The sequence below is a fragment of the Podospora pseudopauciseta genome (assembly GCF_035222475.1).
Source record: "Podospora pseudopauciseta strain CBS 411.78 chromosome 5 map unlocalized CBS411.78m_5, whole genome shotgun sequence".
NCBI classification, from domain to species: Eukaryota; Fungi; Ascomycota; class Sordariomycetes; order Sordariales; family Podosporaceae; genus Podospora; species Podospora pseudopauciseta.
The window spans coordinates 1,008,466-1,026,515 of NW_026946665.1; the positions used below are offsets into that span (position 1 = coordinate 1,008,466).

General features: G+C 54.2%; 7 protein-coding genes across 7 annotated transcripts; 4 read left to right on the forward strand and 3 right to left on the reverse strand.

The window, feature by feature from the left end:
* Positions 1-54: 54 nt before the first annotated feature.
* UTP22 (U3 snoRNP protein) lies at positions 55-3,865 on the reverse strand (the record flags this gene model as incomplete). Its single annotated transcript, XM_062913473.1, has 2 exons — positions 3,223-3,865; positions 55-3,171 (listed from the first exon to the last, which is right to left on the reverse strand). Exons 1-2 carry the CDS (start codon positions 3,460-3,462, stop codon positions 55-57), a joined length of 3,357 nt encoding a protein of 1,118 aa, XP_062764885.1. The 5' UTR covers positions 3,463-3,865.
* Positions 3,866-4,260: 395 nt separating this feature from the next.
* Positions 4,261-8,541, forward strand: SKI3 (Superkiller protein 3; the record flags this gene model as incomplete). Its single annotated transcript, XM_062913474.1, has 1 exon — positions 4,261-8,541. One exon carries the CDS (start codon positions 4,261-4,263, stop codon positions 8,539-8,541), a length of 4,281 nt encoding a protein of 1,426 aa, XP_062764886.1.
* Positions 8,542-8,757: 216 nt separating this feature from the next.
* On the reverse strand, positions 8,758-9,612 carry QC763_508840 (uncharacterized protein; the record flags this gene model as incomplete). The annotated part of the gene is made up of 1 exon (XM_062913475.1): positions 8,758-9,612. One exon carries the CDS (start codon positions 9,610-9,612, stop codon positions 8,758-8,760), a length of 855 nt encoding a protein of 284 aa, XP_062764887.1.
* A 547-nt stretch (positions 9,613-10,159) lies between these two features.
* QC763_508850 (uncharacterized protein) lies at positions 10,160-11,731 on the forward strand (the record flags this gene model as incomplete). Its single annotated transcript, XM_062913476.1, has 1 exon — positions 10,160-11,731. The coding sequence occupies one exon, from the start codon at positions 10,160-10,162 to the stop codon at positions 11,729-11,731; it is 1,572 nt and encodes a 523-aa protein (XP_062764888.1).
* A 56-nt stretch (positions 11,732-11,787) lies between these two features.
* Positions 11,788-14,021, reverse strand: QC763_508860 (uncharacterized protein). The gene is made up of 2 exons (XM_062913477.1): positions 13,079-14,021; positions 11,788-13,028 (listed from the first exon to the last, which is right to left on the reverse strand). Exons 1-2 carry the CDS (start codon positions 13,219-13,221, stop codon positions 12,167-12,169), a joined length of 1,005 nt encoding a protein of 334 aa, XP_062764889.1. The 5' UTR covers positions 13,222-14,021; the 3' UTR covers positions 11,788-12,166.
* On the forward strand, positions 13,354-13,896 carry QC763_508870 (uncharacterized protein; the record flags this gene model as incomplete). Its single annotated transcript, XM_062913478.1, has 2 exons — positions 13,354-13,561; positions 13,655-13,896. The coding sequence occupies exons 1-2, from the start codon at positions 13,474-13,476 to the stop codon at positions 13,894-13,896; spliced, it is 330 nt and encodes a 109-aa protein (XP_062764890.1). The 5' UTR covers positions 13,354-13,473.
* An 868-nt stretch (positions 14,022-14,889) lies between the features above and the next one.
* On the forward strand, positions 14,890-17,172 carry QC763_508880 (uncharacterized protein; the record flags this gene model as incomplete). The annotated part of the gene is made up of 2 exons (XM_062913479.1): positions 14,890-15,617; positions 15,672-17,172. The coding sequence occupies 2 exons, from the start codon at positions 14,890-14,892 to the stop codon at positions 17,170-17,172; spliced, it is 2,229 nt and encodes a 742-aa protein (XP_062764891.1).
* Positions 17,173-18,050: the final 878 nt, after the last annotated feature.

The window sequence follows — 18,050 nt, forward strand, 5'->3', positions numbered from 1 at the left end:
TTTACCCTCCCTTCCATATACCACCCTCAAATTATGTCCAGCCAGTCAAACTACCTACCTCATCTCAATCCTCTCCACCAAATCTCCCCCCAACCTCGCCATCTCCCCCACCATCGCCTCCTTATTCATCTCCACCTCCACCTTGTCCTCCCCATCCCCCTCCTCCTGCTGCTGCCTTCCCGGCCTATAACTAGCCAACATCCCCCCCTTCAACACCCTCCTCTCCATCCCCGGATTCCAAATCGCCCCCACAACATTATCCCCCTCCCCACCCCAGAAAAACACCAACGGGCCCCCAAACACCTTCACAAACTGCTCCAGCAAGACCTCCGCCGGGTGCGCCACCAAAGGGAGTAAATCCTCCCCAGTAACAACATCCAAATTCTTAAACTTACTCCCCCTCCCCTCCCCCACCTCCGCAGCAGGATCAACATTCTCATACGTCCTCATTGCATTCTTCAATGCTTTAGGATCAAGATGAATAAGCACGTCATACTCCTTAAGCGAAGGGACAAACAGCCTCCTCGGGTCGAGCAACAACTGCTCCTCCCTAACAACCCTACAAGCCGCCTTCGCCAGAGCCGTCATCCTCGTCGCCACCACCCTTGTCGGCTTCGGCTCATTGTTCAGACTTGTCCACGCGATACCGGTCGGCTCCTGGGTGGTGGCAACAAAGAGAACAGTGTGGTTCATCCCCGGGTCAATCTTCCTCCACGCTTCCATCCTTGTCACAATAGCAAAGTGGTCAGAGTTGGTCAGTTCATTCCCCGAGTCGATGATCAGTGGTTCAGAGCGCCAGTCCCAACGGGATAAAAATAGCAAGACGCGATTGAACCCGGTGGAGGGAGAGGAGGGTGCGTCCCAGGGGTAGGGCGACAGGAAGATGTGCAGGGTGACGAGCTCGATGAACTCGGCTGTGAAGTGGATGGAGAGTTTATGGCTGTTGAACCAGTGTTTCACCAGTCTTATCGTTGGGCCCAAGGCGGGGAAGCGGGTGATGCTGGTGTTGATTGTTTGGTTGTGGAGTGGGAGGTTGTTGTATAACCTCTTGAAGGCAGCCAGTTGAGTCGTGGCTCTTTGTCGGAGGTATTGTTCCTGAGTTTTGTCCTTGACTTGTCGTTCGAGAAGAGACTCTTCCAGGTCGCTGTGGATGCGAAGGCGGAAAGCTGGGCCGGATTCATAGACCACGTCGAGGAAGGCGAGGTTTTCGGTTTCGAAGTGGGCGTCCTCGAGACCGACGTGGGTTTTCACCCCTTGTTTGCTGTTTTCGAGGAGGTTGCCGATCATGAGTAGAAAAGCAATCTTGGTCCTCTGGATAGCGGCGATGCTTTCGGGCCATTTACCCGAGGCTTCAAAGGAAATGACGCAGTCCATTGGGCGAGGCCCGGACTTGAGAGAGCCAAACACCGGAGGTTTGACAGAGGCATGCCGAAGTTCAGGGCAGACAGGAGCGATCTGACGAACGCGCAGGGGGAGCTCGTCGAGGTTGCGGATGTCGCGTTCAAAGGTGCTAAACTCTTTTCTTGCTACATTGTACGAGGTTGTGTCGGCGGGTTTGATGGAGAGGAGGGCAACCAGGCCGTTGCCGTAGAAGCTGATGTCGTCCTCGAGATGACCAATACGAAGGTGGAGCGCGAGGATGTACCGCATGATCTCCTCGCAGATCTCGAATGGTGTTGTTGACTTCCAGACCAGTGTCTCACGGATCGTGTCCCGCTCAAAACGACGCAACTCGGCCTTGTCGCCCCAAAACCTGCGGAACCTGTCGCATTCCTCCTTCTCTTCGGCCGTTGCGCCAGCAGAAGGCCCCTTGTCCACCACGCGGCTCATGTTGACGGGGTCAAACAGTACACCAACTTCCAGGGCGGCTCTTGTCTGGTCCTTGGGCTTTTCCGCAAGAGACCATTTTGGCTGCTCGGGAGTCTGAATATGAACAACCCTCGCTCTTTCACCCAGTTCCTTGTCGCCCAGCGCTCTCTTGAGCACTCTGTAAACCTTGCTACCGAGCTGCCAAATTCTGCCACGGGACTCGGAATAATCGTTTCCAATAACTTGGTCCAAAACATCGCTGTAGTTGAGGTGGGCAAACAAGTCAAACGTGTGAGAAGGCAGGTCGGCCCTGAGGATGAAAGTAGGCGTGAACTGGTCGGCAGAGCTGTCACTCAACAGGCTTCTGGTCCACTTGGCGTGTTGGTGCAGCAAAGCGGCTGACCAATGTCCCATCTTGAAAGCAACATTCAGTCCCCGAGAATAATCGTACAGAATCGGTCCAGACTCGATATGTTCCTCCAAATCAATATTTTCAGCGCCAAGAACGCATGGCTTCTCTGAAAAGTTCATCACTGACAAGAACTGAACCTGAGCCTTGAACAGTTGGGTGGCGCTGAGCGATGTCGATAACGCCGCATGCCCCATCCTTTGGCCTCCTTGAAGTAGAAGAGCGAGCAAAACCGACCACTCAAAGTGACCGAACCCGCCCTTGGAGATATCACCGCCGAACCCTCTCTGCTGGAGCCATGTCCGTCCCAAAATACAGGCCTTCTTGAACGCGGCGCACTTCTTTTCGGTCTGGCGAAGAAGTTTCAGGTACGACAGGAAAGACCCCTCGGCGACCACGGTCGAGTTGTAAAAGGCGGTAGGGTGCGCTGGCGTTTCCGATTCGGTGTCTCTCCCTCTTCGGACCAAGGAAGCGCCCAGATGAAGCTTCCCCTTGGGAAAGAAGCCCTCTGGGGCGCATGGGATGATCCGTATTCTGTACTGCAGACGTCCCTTCGATCCCTCATCTGTCGCTTCTGGTGACTTTGGCTGAATTGCGAGAACGGGAGTTAATGGGTTGCCGTTGAGGTACTCGTAGGATAGCTCGGCCTCGTTTCCAGACTCCTTTTGCAGAGCACTCGCAATAACAGCCAGATAATATGCCCTCTTGTAAAAGTATCGCAGGTCGAGGTAATCCTTCTCTTGCAAAATCTCCTGCGGCAGAACCACAATCATGTCCACGCTGTGATCCTTTTGCGTCTTGACCATCGTTTTGGAAACATAGCTGCCGACGACATTGAACTGAGAGGGTTTGGCGAATGCGACCTTGTAGTTGGAGTTCTTTGGTGGTTGCGGATCGGGGAAGGGAATCTTGATCTTGGATTTCTTTTCGAATTTTGTCGCAGCCTCGAGAATCTGGGCCTGTCAGCCACCACACGCGCGCAGCAGCAAACCTGATGTTCTTACTGGGAGAGGTTCTTGAGACTTGATGGTCTCGATGGAACTCTTGATCTTGTGAAGCAATTGGTCGGCACCTTCAAAAGCAGTCTTGTAGTCGATGCGCACTTCCTCCAACAACTCCTCGGCCTCTAGGATGAATGCTCTGGATCTGGACACGCCGCCAGTCGAGACTGCTGCTTCGAGAGCTTTCCCAGCGCCATCTTGGCTGTGGTCGAGTTTTCTTCGTTTCGCCGGTCCGGAATCCATGTTTGCGATGTTCGGAGACGTGTATAACGAGCTTCCTCCGCAGATGCTGCTTCTCTTGCGACACCAATTCCCCGACTTTTTTTCTGCTGGGATGTTGCGATAAGCTACTGCGATAAGCTAGAAAGAAGTCTTGGCAGTAAATTTGAGCGGAGGTCGGATTATCCCTGTCCGGCAGGCATCAAAATGTGGAGTAGAGATCTTGAAGAGGTGAGTGGGGGTCGCTTTTCACTTCAAGAGCATCCCTCGAACAGTGTCATACCCAAGCACCCAAGGTAAGCTGGCACATGCTGCTTCAGGGTTTTAGTTGATGGTGACTCGGAACTTGCAAGTACTGTGTAAAGTGAACCTGGACCTTCCCCGTGATCTATGGTAGGCACGTAGGGCTAGTTTAGGTCTGATGACGTTGTCCTACCAAGAGCTAAAACATCAAGCTGTTGAAGACGAATGGCCAAGCTAGATTTCATTATCGTGGTGAACTTAACCAAAGACACTCTATCAACAAACAGCAACTTAATTAATCATATCCCCTGTTTCTTTCCTACTGTTGACTGCTGTCTAGATTGAAATAAGGCAGCTCTGGTGGGGGATTAATAGTGGGTCCGCTGCCCCTCCACTCCTTGTTTGCGCCGCTGTGGCAGTTGCAGCACGACGCCTGGCATTCTGAACTGAGCATCAACAGCTTCATTCATGACCATCGAATTCACCATTGTTGAACTTGTCGTCGTTGCTTTGATTACTTTTTTCTTTTACCTGTTCCCAGAAGCCCGATGAGCGAGGTCTCATTCACCATCCCTCAAAATGTCCAGCACCAAGGCCATGCTAAAGTCCGTCAATGACTTCATCAAACAGTCGAAATGGGACGATGCCAGAGAAGCCGCCAACGAGGTCCTCCAAAGGGACCCCAAAAACTACCATGCTCACATCTTTCTGGCTTTTGCGCTGGACAAGAAGAACATGCTCGAGGATGCCGAGAACACCTATCTTGCCGCCACCAACATCAAACCAGGCGACACCCAGGCCTGGCAAGGCCTGATCAGGCTCTACCAAAAGCAGGGCAACAAAAAGCTAAAGCAGTACAAACATGCTGCCATCAAGCTTGGCGAAATCTTTCGGGACACCAATGAGATGTTCAAGTTTCAGGACGTTGTCGACAAGTTCGTCGACCATGCACGTACACAGGGCGAACGGCTGCAGTACGTCGATGCCTTGGACATCCAACTGCCAGGAAGCCCTCTGTACGAGGCCCTAGAAGGCCGTGTGCCTCACCCTGCCAAGACCTATGAGATTCAGGCCAAGATTGTCGAGCCCGAGGAGAAGAAGCGGATAAACACGCTTATTGGCGAGAGGCGCACCAGAATCGGAGCCCGCGTCAGCGAAGTGACTTTGGAGGTCAAGAGGGAAGTCTACCGCCAAAGCAAACTCGGCCACATCTACAGACAGCTCATCGACTGGACTGCCGACGACGAGCTCCGGCGCACATGCGAAGAAAAGTTGCTTCAGTATTGTTACGACCGGCTCTTGGCTTGGCCTCCTGGGGAGGAAAAGCAACAAGAGATGGAAGTTGTTCGGAAACTGGCAAACGACATGGTCATCATTAGACACCCATTCAAGTTTGCCTGGGACATTGCTCTCAACTGGCAGGACCACAAGGAGATCAAGGAATGGGATGTCACCATTCTCAGACAATATTGCTCATTCTTCCCGGACAGTGACCTGAATAGAGTCATCATGGGGTTTCTTACTAGCGACATCTCGCCATTCCCCAAGGAAACACCAGCGCAAAATGATGTCACAGTGGATGGTGAGCCAGAGGACGAGAGCGAGGACGACGATGCTGGAGGTGTGCCCACAACATATGTTCCTCTCACAGAGGAGGACCGACTGTTGATGATGACGGAGGGCATTAGCTCTGGCGATTCGTTGTTTGCGTACCGACTCATGGGCGAGTACTACCAACATCTCGAGGAGTACGAAAGCAACGTCGAGTTGATGCGTAAAGCAATCGACCTTCTCAAGACAGAGCGGACCAAGACAGGCCTGGCCTTCCGGAATACAGGAGATGCCTACTCTTTGTATCTCGGCACCGCACTTGTCTTTTACCAATCTCCTCGTCACCATCAAGAAGCCAAGAGCTTGTTCGATGGTGTTTTGGCGCACGATCCCACATCCACCCCAGCCATGATTGGCGTGGGTCTGATTTATGAGGAAGAAGAGGAGTATGACGAAGCAGTTGGCTTTTTGGAACGTGCCCTGCTGGGCGACCCAACCAATCTCCGTGTCAAGACGGAGGCTGCCTGGGTCAAGGCTCTGAAAGGAGACTTTGCTGCCGCCAAGGCCGAGCTCGAGGCCTGCATGCCACTGCTGACCGAGAAGGGACAGAACAACAAGGAGTTGCTTTCGCAGACGAAATATCGTCTCGGTTATTGCATTTGGAACCTCGACACATCCAGGTCTGCCAGGAAGAGCCGCAGCGGTGCCTACAGTCACTTCCTGGAGTCCCTCAAGAGCAATCTCAACTACGCCCCGGCCTACACTATCCTCGGTATCTACTATGCAGACTATGCCAAGGACAAGAAGAGAGCTCGGAGATGTTTCCAGAAGGCAGTTGAGCTCTCCCCATCTGAAGTTTTGTCTGCAGAGAGACTTGCCAGGTCTTTTGCTGACGACGGCGACTGGGACCGTGTCGAGCTCGTTGCTCAGCGAGTTGTTGACTCGGGCAAGGTCAAGCCGCCGCCTGGATCCAAGCGCAAGGGTATCAGCTGGCCCTTTTCTGCTCTCGGCGTGGCCGAGCTCAACAAGCAGGATTACCACAAGGCCATTGTTTCTTTCCAGGCTGCCCTCAGAATATCACCGAATGACTACCACTCTTGGGTTGGTCTCGGCGAGAGCTATCATGGCTCAGGTCGGTATATCGCTGCCACCAAAGCTCTTCTGAATGCCCAGAAGCTGGAGGAGTCACCCGATGTAGAGATCACAGGACAAGAGACGTGGTTCACCAGATTCATTCTCGCCGAGGTCAAGCGTGAGCTTGGCGACTTTGATGACGCCATTGACTTGTACAAGCAGGTCTTGGAAGATAGACCGGGGGAAGATGGTGTCGCTATTTCGCTGATGCAAGCGATGGTGGACAATGCTCTCGTCAGTTTAGACAAGGGCTTTTTTGGCAAGTCTATCGACCATGCTGTGTCAGCGCTGCGGTTTGCGGTTGAGACTCCTGCGGCCATCAAGGGCACTTTCAACTTTTGGAGAGCGATTGCCGATGCCTGCTCCCTCTTCACCAGCGTCCAAGGCCGGTTGTCAGAGTTTCCCAGGGAGCTGGTGCAAGGGCTGCTCGGAAGCGACGAGGCTGCCCCCGAGTACCAGGTGCTGAAGGATATCGATGGAGTCGGCACCGCCGTTGTTAGCACCAACGGCATTTTCCATGACAATGAGAAGATGGGAATCGATTTGACCAGAGCTATGCATGCCACCATCCTGGCACACAAACGCGCCGTTCACCTGTCTGCCAACGACATTCATGCCCAGGCCGTGGCGTTCTACAACCTGGGATGGGCCGAGTACAGAGCTCATTCGTGTCTTCCAGCTCATCTGAGGAAGAAGGCTACGAGGTATCTCAAGGCTGCTATTTCTTGCTTCAAGCGAGCCATTGAGCTCGAGGCCGGCAACTCTGAGTTCTGGAACGCTCTCGGAGTGGTCACCAGCACTGTGAACCCATCCGTTTCGCAACACTCGTTTGTGCGCAGCCTCCACATAAACGAGAGAGGTGCTCACTCTTGGACCAATCTGGGTGTTCTTGCACTCCTTCAAGGCGACCTCCAGCTTGCCAACGAGGTCTTTACCAAGGCCCAATCTGCCGATCCCGACTTTGCCCATGCCTGGCTTGGTCAGGGTCTTGTCGCTCTGCTCCTGGGTGATCAGAAGGAGGCCCGCGGCCTGTTCATCCACTCGATGGACATTTCTGAAGCATCCTCCCTCGCCACCAGACGTCTGTATTCCGTCTCCATGTTTGACCACATCCTGTCATCCCCATCCGACCTTCCCATCACTTCCTTGGTCCAGCCCGTTCTCGCTCTCGGCCAAATTCAGGGCCTCAAACCTCAAGATCTGGCCTACGGTCACCTCTCTGCCTTGTTCCAGGAACGAACCCAAGAATACCAACGGGCCGCCCACAACCTCGAAAACATCTGCACCCAAGCCGAAGCAGAATACGAAGTCACCGAGTCCCCCCAAGCACTCAAGCACTTTTCCATTGCCAAAACCGACCTCGCCCGCGCTCTGTTGGCACAAGGCCTCAACGTCGAAGCAATCGAAGCAGCTGAAATAGCCATTCAACTCTCCAGCGACGAGTCCGACAGCGAGCTCACGGCCGGGGAACGTAAGCGGGTGCGCCTCTCTGCGCATGTGTCTATGGGATTAGCGCAGTATCACCTCGACCACGTCGACGACGCCGTCGACTCCTTTGAGCAGGCGATTCAAGAATCGGACGGCAACCCCGACGTTGCCTGTGTCCTGGCTCAGGTCCTTTGGGCAACCGGTAAGGATGACGCGCGTGAGAGGGCAAGAGATGTCCTGTTTGAAGTCATTGAGCAACACCCCAGCCACGTCCAGTCGGTCTGCTTGCTGGGCGTGATTGCGCTGTTGGATAAAGACGACGAGTCGCTTGAGGCTGTGGTGTCAGAGCTGCAGAATCTTCGGTCGGGTGATGAGGGGGTGTCTGCTGCGGAGCAGAGCCAGCTGGGCGAGGTTCTCAAGGCTGTGGCTGCGCTGGGCGCTGGTGGTGGTGGTGGTGGTGAGGAGGGCCAGGCGCAGGCGGATGTCATGTTCCATCCTTACTTGCCGCATGGGTGGGCGGAACTGGCTGGGCTGGAGGGGACGGCGGGGGATGGGGAAGGGGCGGCGGAGATGGCGTTGAGGGTTGCGATCAAGGGGGTTGCGCCGAGGGGGGATCTGCCGGCCGAGGAGCTGGCCAGGGCTTATGCCGGGACGGGCAAGGTGATGGATGCGCAAACGGCGGTGATGGTGGCGCCTTGGGAGGGGGCAGGGTGGAGGAGTTTGGGGGATGCCATCATTCGTTCTTAGGGGACTATGTTGATGTTGGAGCGATGAGTTTGCGGTATGATCAAGGGTAGTTTTTGAGGTGTCTAATGTTGGATTCAACCCCCCCCCCCAAAAAAAAAGAATAAATCAAGTATCTTGTTCTTGCGCGTCTAGCAAAACGAAAAATGCAATGGGTATCTCTAGTCTTTTTTCCCCCCTGCCTCGCTTGCCCCTTTTCCATCAATAATTTCATCCAAACTAATCACTCCCGTCCTCACCATTGTCCCCCCCCTTTAAAATCCCATCCCCCTCTCTCAACAACTCTCTGACCTCTTTCCCGCCCACCCCCATCTCCTGCCATTTAACCAACAACCTCCTCGGCAGTTCCCACTCCTTCTCCGCTTGCGGCCGGTCCCCCTGCTGCACAAACCCCCTCATCCTCTCCATCCCCCTATAAACCTCCCTCACCAACTCTTTCGTCTTCTTTTTTCTATCCATCCCACCACCCCCTTGTCGTCTCCCCTGCTCCCCACCACAATGCTCTCTCATCTCCTCCCTCAATCCCCTAGCCATGTCGTACACCCTCCCCACAACAAGATCTATCGTGCCCGCCATTGGGTTTAACGGATCCATCGTTGTTCTCATTTTGCGGATTGTTTCAGTGGCGGTAATGAGCTTGGAGTAGTTGTTGTAGACTAGCGCCTTTTTTTCGGCGTCGAGGGCGCGGATTTCCGAGAGGAGGCGGGTGTATGTGTGGAGGAGGGAGGAGAGGGAGGAGGACTCGAGGAGGGAGGTTAGGTACTGCGTGGGGGAGAAGGAGGAAGAGTCGAGGATTGAGGCGGGGGTTGATGCTGGCGGGGGGGAAGGGGGGGAGGAGGTGGTGGTGGTTGTTATAGAAGGGACAGTGGTGCGGAGGTTGTAGTATTCGCGGAGGGCGGCGCGGGAGCGTTTGGGGGGTTGGTTGGTGGGGATGGAGAGGTTGGGGGAGCTGGGGAGGGAGGTGGAGGGGGGGTTGATGTCGAGGGAGGGGCGGGCGGAGGTGGTGGGGGTGTAGAGGTTTGAGGAGGAGGGGATTCGACGGGGGGGGTCGCGGGGGGTGGCTATTGTTGACATTTTGGGGATGGGATTGGTGGTGGTGGTGGTGGTGGTTGTGGTTCTATTGGTGATGGGTGGCGTCGGGTGTGGTGGTGGTGGGTGTGTTGGTGTTGGGAATGGGTAGTTGTGGGTGATGGTATAGTTGAGGTTGATGAGGCTGACAGAGTCGTGTTTGGTTGATGAAGCTGAGGTAAGGTTATTAATAAGGGTTGAATTGACGTCGTGTCTCTTGGAAAGTGGGCGGATCCTTCCCGAGGGAGTGGGACCGCGCTAATTCCCCGCGGATGCAGGGGTCTTTGTTAGCGGCTGACCTTGTAACGACAGTGGGTCTCGATGCTGAGCTTCAACAACTTCAGTTGAGAAACCGAGATGATGGGATGGGGAGTCATCTGAACTTGACGAGAGCTTTGTGAGATTAAATCACGGGAATAAAAGCTTCTTTGTTTGCTTTGGGTAAGAGGCAATTCATATCGAGGATTGCTGTGAACTAAAAGTATACCTATTCACCACCTATCCTTCAATACAAACACCATATGAGAGTATCGCGAACTAACATTATTTAACTATGGCTCCAGAACCGGGTCGGTCCCGCAACAATCGACGATTTCATCCTTATGGGAGTTCTTATGTTGATTCCCCGCTCAAGTTTCTGAGGCGACCTACTGATCCGAATGTTCGGTCGCTCTCAGCAGCAGATTCTGGCAGCGAGGACCAGCAGGACGATAGCACGCTTTCTTCTCTTGCGGACAGTGTACTACTTAAGAGCCACTCGAACGACGGGCCCTCTCACCTAGACGACCATAGCGATACAGAAGAGTCCCACGAGCTGGGGTCTTCTTCCAATCCCATCGACCTGACTAGTCTCCTTATTAATTCCCAGACGCCACCTGGCAAGAGTGTCGCCGGCAAGACCGTTTCACGGTTTAAAGTTGCCCCTCAGCCCGATTTTGGCAATCAAAAGTCTAAAAGAGGTGGGCCACAGTCTGCGAAAGCTCCGGTCACCCCAAACGTGATCCAGCCTCGGCAACGCTCTCACTCAGATCTCATCAGCCACAACCCAGCAGAGCCCAAGGCAGCAGCATCCCGGAATCACAGCAATCAAAACCACACAGATTCCCAAGGCACAAATCCCACCAAAGAAAACAAGATCAGACTCCGAGTCCCGCCCCACAACCACCCAAGGACGACCGTTACCAATATCTCACCTCGATCTGCTCCACAGCAGAATCGCACCAGTCAACCGGACACTTTACCCCCTATGACCCCCCAAAAGCGACCCCCAACCCAACCCGTTCCTCACGGCCGTCCCACCCAGCAACGCCGGCTCATGGCCCCCCCTCCCGCAGCACCATCCACTATCGGACCCAGCAGCCCACCAACCAACGTGCCCCGGCCCCCTCAAAACAACCAAATGGACCTCTCCCTCCAACTTCAAACCGCCCTCTCCACCACCTCCCTCCCCTTCCCCTCCCTCCCCTTCCTAACCCGCCTAGTCCAATCCCGCAACCCCCCTCCCCCCTTCCCCTCTTTACTAGCAACCACCCGCGCGAGAATATTATCCTCAGACATCACCACCGACATGCTCGACCCAGCCTACATCAATTCCCACTCCCTCCCCTCTGAGATATCGAACCCTCTCACAAAATCTGCCACCTTGCCTCACGACGTGGTGGTTCAAGTGTTGGATATCATCAACATCTCCAAGTCAAAGTGGGAGCAAGTGGAGGAGTTGGAAGCCAAGGCTCGGGGGGAGGAGAAGAGGGGAAGGGAGGTTGTCAGGTTACCTACCGCGAGGGGGGATGGGGAGGTTGATCAAGGGACGCAGGCGGGGACACAGTTCCAGACGCAGCAAAGGGGAGAAGGGAAAGCAACGCATAGAATTCTTTTTCAGGATCCAAAAGGGGGAAAGATTTACGGGCTGGAATTGGTCAGGGTGGAGAAGCTTGGTGTGGGGAAGACGAATATGGGGGAGAAGTGGCTATTGAAAAAGGGAACGAGCGTGAGCAGGGGGGTGGTGATGCTCGAGCCGGGGAGGTGTGAGTGTTTGGGTGGGAAGGTGGAGGTTTGGAATCGGGCGTGGAATGAAGGGCGGTTGGAGAGGTTGAGGGTGGAGGCGACTGGGGAGGGCACTGGTTAGGATCGGAGTTCAAAAGGGGTGGGGGGGAAGGGGGGGGGCTTGTTGGTACTGCAGCTCAGTACAATGTGTAGTAGCCGTTAATTTATATCCTTTCGAAAGGGGAACTAGGCATATCAAGTATATTTCGGGGTTTATCAGCCATCTAGTTATCTTTCAAGGTCTATTAGCTACTTCTAAAAGAATTTCGAGCATCTTTAAAGGCTTATTGACCATCCTTTGAGGCATAGTTTAGGATACTATCACACGTCAGCTTATCATGCAGTGCCAGTTACTTTTTGTCCACAGTGTAGCGAGGTTATTGTTTTGCTGAGGGTGTAGCATCGAAAGAGTGAAGAGTAAGGTGAAAGTGAAGGAGAGTGATATGGGAGGCACTGGTGACTACTGAGCCTGCGGTTGCTGCAGCTCCGGTAGGTCCCCCACCCCGCGATCGGCCACCTAAACCGTCTGCATCCTCATATCACTCGGCAAATCTTCAACATCCACTATCTGGAAGGGATCCTGATCCTCCTCACTAATCAACACCTCCAGCCCCTCCACCTCCTTCAGCTCCTCCTCCAACTGTCCCTTGAGCACATCCCTCAAGAAAGCCCTCTCCGAATTACTGTGAAACACACTGATCACCGCCTTCCCCTCCATGACAAGCTTGAGCGCAGGATGGTGCGACATCTCGCCGGTAACAATCAGATCAGCGTCCTTGACACCGGCCAGTACGCTCTCCCCGCTCCCTGGGCAGACAGCCACTGTCTTGACCATGAACTGCCCTTCTGATTTGGGGCGGGCGACCATGGCGTGTTTTAGGCCGCCGAGGCCTTTGGCATAGAGCTTTACTAGTTCTCCAAGGCCGGCTGGTTTGGAGAGTTGGACTTTTCGGCCGTAACCAGCGCCGGCGAATTTCTCGGGGAGGGAGGAGGCGTCGACTGGGGTTACGGTGGAGATGGTGGTGGTGCGGTCTGGAAGGGAGGAGAGCATCTGGGCAAGCCAGTCGGCCATGCCACCTGGGGCGGCGTCGATGGCTGTATGGGGGGAGTAAACGGCGATGTTGTGTTGGGCCAGCAGCAAAATAATGCGCTGTTGGGGGTCGGCCAGGGTGATGGACTTGAGGCCGCGGAAGATGAAAGGATGGTAGGAGATTATTACAGAGGCTTTGCGGGAAATGGCCTCTTGGGCGACCGCGGGAGTGAGGTCGTTTGTAAGGAGGACCACAGGGGAGGTGGTTGTAGCTGTGGAAGGGGTGGTGAAGTTTTCTTGGAGGAGGCCAACGTTGTCCCAGTTGCGGTCGGCAAGAGACTCAGGGTACCTGCAGTCCCGTTAGTATTTACACATTGAATAAACAGAAAGAAGACTTACAAGGCCTGCATGGCCTTGACGACTCGCTCGGTAAAAGCAGGGCGCTGCATGGCGGCCATGGTGAAGGTTCTCGGTTGGGTAGAGTTGGCAAAGGACGAAATGAGTCTTGGTGTTGTTCTGAGGAGAGAAGAAGTGAAGTTCATCTGTGACTGAGCTTTTGTTGATGAGATTTTGTAGCGAGAGTGAGGTCACAGGTGAAATGCTTGCAGTGTAAGAGCTTCAGTGAGAGACAGACAGTGAGAAGGTGGAGAGGTGGGGTGAAAGGTGCTGGATGGGAGCAATTCCACACTCAAAACCCCAACCCTTATCAAATCTTGCCAAGCATAACATGGCGGGGCAGTCACAAAGTCTGAGCAACATCACTATTCTTCATCGACAGAAACACACACCATACCATGGCCCAGTCAATCACCGAAGAATCCGTAAGGGCGGCCCTCACCGACCGCCTCAAGGCCTCTCATGTCGAGGTTCAGGACATGTCCGGTATGCCCGCTGCTTTCCTCTGTCACATGCCCCCTGACGTCATTTTCAGTTGAGAATGAACCCCCCCGATGCTGACACAGTTTGAATCACAAGGTGGCTGCGGGCAAGCCTTCACATCGTTGATTGTCTCGCCCGAGTTTGTGGGCAAGAACTCGCTAAAGAGGCATCGGCTGGTCAATGCCGCCCTCAAAGACGAAATCGCGCAGATACACGCCTGGAGCGCGAAGTGTCAGACACCGGAGGAATATGAAAAGGAAAAGGCAGCGACAGGAGGGAATGACGGGCCGCCGTTGGATGGGACGGCAGGAGGGGAGGTGACGGGCGTCAGTCAGTAGGAGGGGGAGGCTTTTGGGGGCGGTAGAGCAAGGCGTTCTGGCCGGGTTTGATACACCATTGGTATAAACATTTTGTTTCTTGATTATTTCTTGTTTGTCCAAAAATGACAGCCTTGACAGATCGCGTGAGAGAGGGGTTGGGACGAAGGCTGAAGGGGCTGCTTTCCCAAATAGGAGGTCGGTGGAAGAAGGTGTGTGTCACACATCTCAGGCTCCCCCATGGGATGACTACTTTCCAAACTCTTTTCATCTTTGGCTCTCGATAGTGCGTATTTACTTCAACTCGCATCAATTTACCTCGAATCTATCAGTTCAGGAAGTTTGAGCTTCATCATGTGATACTCCGGCTCAAAGACTCCATCTGGCCGGGCGCTTGCCGTCAGTAGCCGCCAAGTACATTTTGTACAGCCTCACTTAGGGATCACCAACATTTGGCTGATGCCACCCACACACCCTGCCCACAAAATAATTGAGACACCAAAGTAAGTTAACCCATATCATGCTATGAACTATACCTCAAAGGCAATTTATCAGGCCTTTGAACGATCTTTCAAGGCCTGTTAACTGTCTTTGAAGGCCTACCAACCATCTTTTAAGGCCTATGGACTATCCTCCAACCCATGTTAACCTACTTTAGTGTCTTAGTTATTTCGTGGTGAGGGTGCCACACAACTACGAGGGCCTCCATTGCGGCTGGATTGTTTCAAAGACTGCCATTCGCTGCTGTCCCACGTTTTCCATCCAATGTTTGGTTTCATCACCCACGCCGGCTTGCTACTGCATTATCCCGTCGATGGAGGGCGGACGAGGCTGGGAGGGAGCCATGCTGACCATGACTGACCCGGTTTGAGCAGATGTGAAGGAAATCCTGGCCACAATAAATGGCCGTCTTTCACGATGGTCTGCTTGGAGTACGTGGTATTCTCTCATGTTCCAACTTGAGCTATACGCTCACCCAGTCTGTTAACAGCACCTTGATCACTACTGCGAAACATGGAAAACTCTCGTGTGGATGAGTTGCTCAAATCATTGGAGCTTCTTCAGCAATCCATCAAAACTCTTCATCAGTATCGAGAAGCGCAGTCCAATCCGGTTCAGCGTCCTCGCCCATCGAGTGTTGACTGGCCCGCCTCCACTCTTCAAAGAGTTGCCACCATCTCCAACGCACCTCCTCAGTCCGCCGTCACTACATCCGCTCGCCGGCTCACAAATGAGTCTCCGAGATCACGGCCAACACTCATCAATGATGGAATCGCAAAGAGAGAACACTCCCCCGACTTTCTCACCTTGACCAGTCCGCCCGCCTCCCGCAGCAGCAGCTCGCAATCGTCGCCGTCCTGTGTCATAGAGGCATTGCCTAGCATAGAGAAGACCGAGGAAGAGCTCGTCTCACATCTCCAATCCATTAAATCAACCGAAGATGGATCCACATCAGGCACCATAATTGCCCTGGCAGACGCATGGGAGAGGAGGGACGAGTTGACACCCGCCAACCTGCTCACATTGTTCGAGACAGGAGAGGGCACCAAATATGAACACACCAGCTATCAGATATATGAGGTCGACAGAGACGGCGTGCCCACTCAGATACGTCCACTTTGTCTTGTAAAAGGCTCAGCCTGTCCCAATCATGGGGACGAGAACGGAGATAATAGAGACATATCCGTCTGGCCCGTTCTGAAGACTATCAACGCCAACGGGAACGCTGTCGGTAGGATATCGTCAGTCACCTCTCATCCCATCATCAAAGATCCCTTGTGCTGACCGCCCTGAAGAATTCTCCAAGAACCCACCCCCGTCATGCTCGCCGCCGCCCATCTCACCATGAAAGACCACTTCGACATGGACGAGCTCCTCTCCCACCTCGTCACCACCGCCGGCAACAAAGGCAAAACCAAAGCCTACCTCAACCGCTCCATCGAGCCCACTCCCCTCCGTCAGCGCTCCTTCTTTTTCGTCTTCAAGTACTACACCATCATCGCCTCGGGCCACCCCCCTACCCCCTGGCAGCCCTTTGATCCCCGCCCATTAGACCACCGCTCGCCGGATCACATAGACATAACCGAATGCTCCTCCATCCTCGCCCTCTCCCTCTCCGGGCCCGTCTCCTCCCAGGTCAAAGTGCGGGCAAAACGCAAGACCAAGTCGGGGAACCTGTACAGCACCTTTGCCCCCTGGCATTTGGTCAACATCCAGTACTTTCCCGACGACCACCACTCCCCCTTCCCCACCATCCGCTCCGACGGCACGCAGAAACACTTTCTCAACGGTCCGCACGCGTTTTTGGATGCTTTGAGGCTGGAATACCGCGACGCGATCAAGCGCTACACCGAACTGAACGAGTCGATAACAAAACTGATCACGCCCCCGAATCAGTTCATGTTTGACGTCCGGCTTCGGGACAAGCTCCTGTTTGAAGACTCGCACTTTACCTACTCGCGGCGGTATTTCTGGGCGTATAACACGCTGGGGGTTATCAATGAAGGCATCAAATCCATGAGCGCGGCGTACGTGAATAACTTCACGAGGGATTTTTGGGAGGGGAGACACCCGACGCTGTGGCCTTGTGCCAGCAATGGCGGCGACTACCTGGGCAAACTGGATATTCTGCGTCAGGACCTGGAGCAGGCGGTTTCGGAGCTGAAGGTGGTGTATGATAGGAATGAGGCCACGAGGACGGAGATTAGGAGTCTGAGGGAGCAGTTGTTTAGTGGGAGTTCGGTCAAGGAGAGCAGGAGGGCGATCGAGCAGGGGAAGAATATCAAGATACTGACGAGCGTGTCGATGGTCTTTTTGCCGTTGACGTTTGTGGTTGGGGTGTTTAGTATCACGACGTTGGAGATTGAGCCGGAGGATTGGAGGTTTGGGGTTACGCTTGTTGGGGTGTGTGTACCATTTTTTGTGCTGATTCTGGTGTTGCAGAGTATGGATAGTGTGAGGAAGGGGTGGGGGTGGGTGAGGGGGTTGGGGGGGAGAGTGTTTGGGCTGACGGGGAAGGGGAAGGGGAAGAGGGAGGTGGGAGGGGGAGGGGGGACGGGGTTTGGGGGCGATAGGAGGCATTTGTATCATCATTACCAGGAACGGGGGATCGGGGGCGGGGAGGTAAGGAGGGCGCAGACGGGGTTTGGGGGGGAGGGAGAGGGGAGGTGGTTTGGGAGGGGGGTGTGGAAGGGTTGGGGTTGGGGGTGGAGGGTGCCGAACTGGAGGAGGAGAGAGGAGTCGCTGGATTTAAGGATGGAGAAGGGTGAGGTTGGGAGGGAGAAGAGGGTTGGATGAGGCATGGCAAAGCTCAGAATTTACAAAATACAAGCGAGGATATAAATTTAATATGAGAGATGCTCAGGGGAGCTGCCTCTTTAGCTTTTGGGAGCTACATCCCAATATTCCCACGAAAACATCATCCCACCACCGGAAGCCAAAGAGGTAGCTCCCCCGAGTATCTCTCAAACTCATTATTCCCATCATTCGCCATGGTGACAATCAAAGTACTACCGCCTTCTAGGGCTCTTGCCCACCTCTCCTATAGACCACCGCCGCAGCCAACTCGACACTCTGCGATTCTCGCCCCCACCGGTCGACCATCTTGCTGGTCGCCCAAAGTTAATCGACAACCTCGAGGACTTTTGGAAAGAGCATTTGCACAAGGTTGATCTCACAGGAACCGAATCCGGAGGAGGCAGTTTTGGCCAAGGGGGCGGTTCAATGACTTGCAGCGAGCGGCTTTGTTTGGATTGGGCTGGCCCTCGGTGATCTCCACCACCTTTGGACCGACAGATTCCGACACTTGGGTGCTTGGTGGCTGGGGCAATTCTAATTCCAGGTGCCGCATTTTCTGAACTTGTGGTGGTGGTCGAGCAACTTGATGTTAGCTTTGGTGGTCTTAACCTGCTGCACACACCGCCAGAGTTGAGACGTGTTCTGGGTCCTCCGCATGGAACATCGCCGTTCCAACGCCCCTTGGAGGAGAATGTGGCAAGCCATAGGATCATCCCCTGGGGGTTGTTGAACCAGGAAGGTACACGGAACCGGACGCTGGTCGAGTGGTGTTTGGTGTGCTACGGCTTGGGGTTCTTTTACCCTATGAAACTTTTACCAAGCGGGATTAGTTTGAAGGATGAGAGGGAGATACCCAGGAAGCTGTTCTCCGCGGCGAG

Bases quoted from the DNA above. Each gene is read 5' to 3' on its own strand.
- QC763_508860 (XM_062913477.1), bottom strand. From the start codon at position 13,221: ATGAACTTCACTTCTTCTCTCCTCAGAACAACACCAAGACTCATTTCG. The intron at 13,029-13,078 runs GTAAGTCTTCTT...ACGGGACTGCAG, and splicing joins GTCAAGGCCATGCAGGCCTT to GTACCCTGAGTCTCTTGCCG.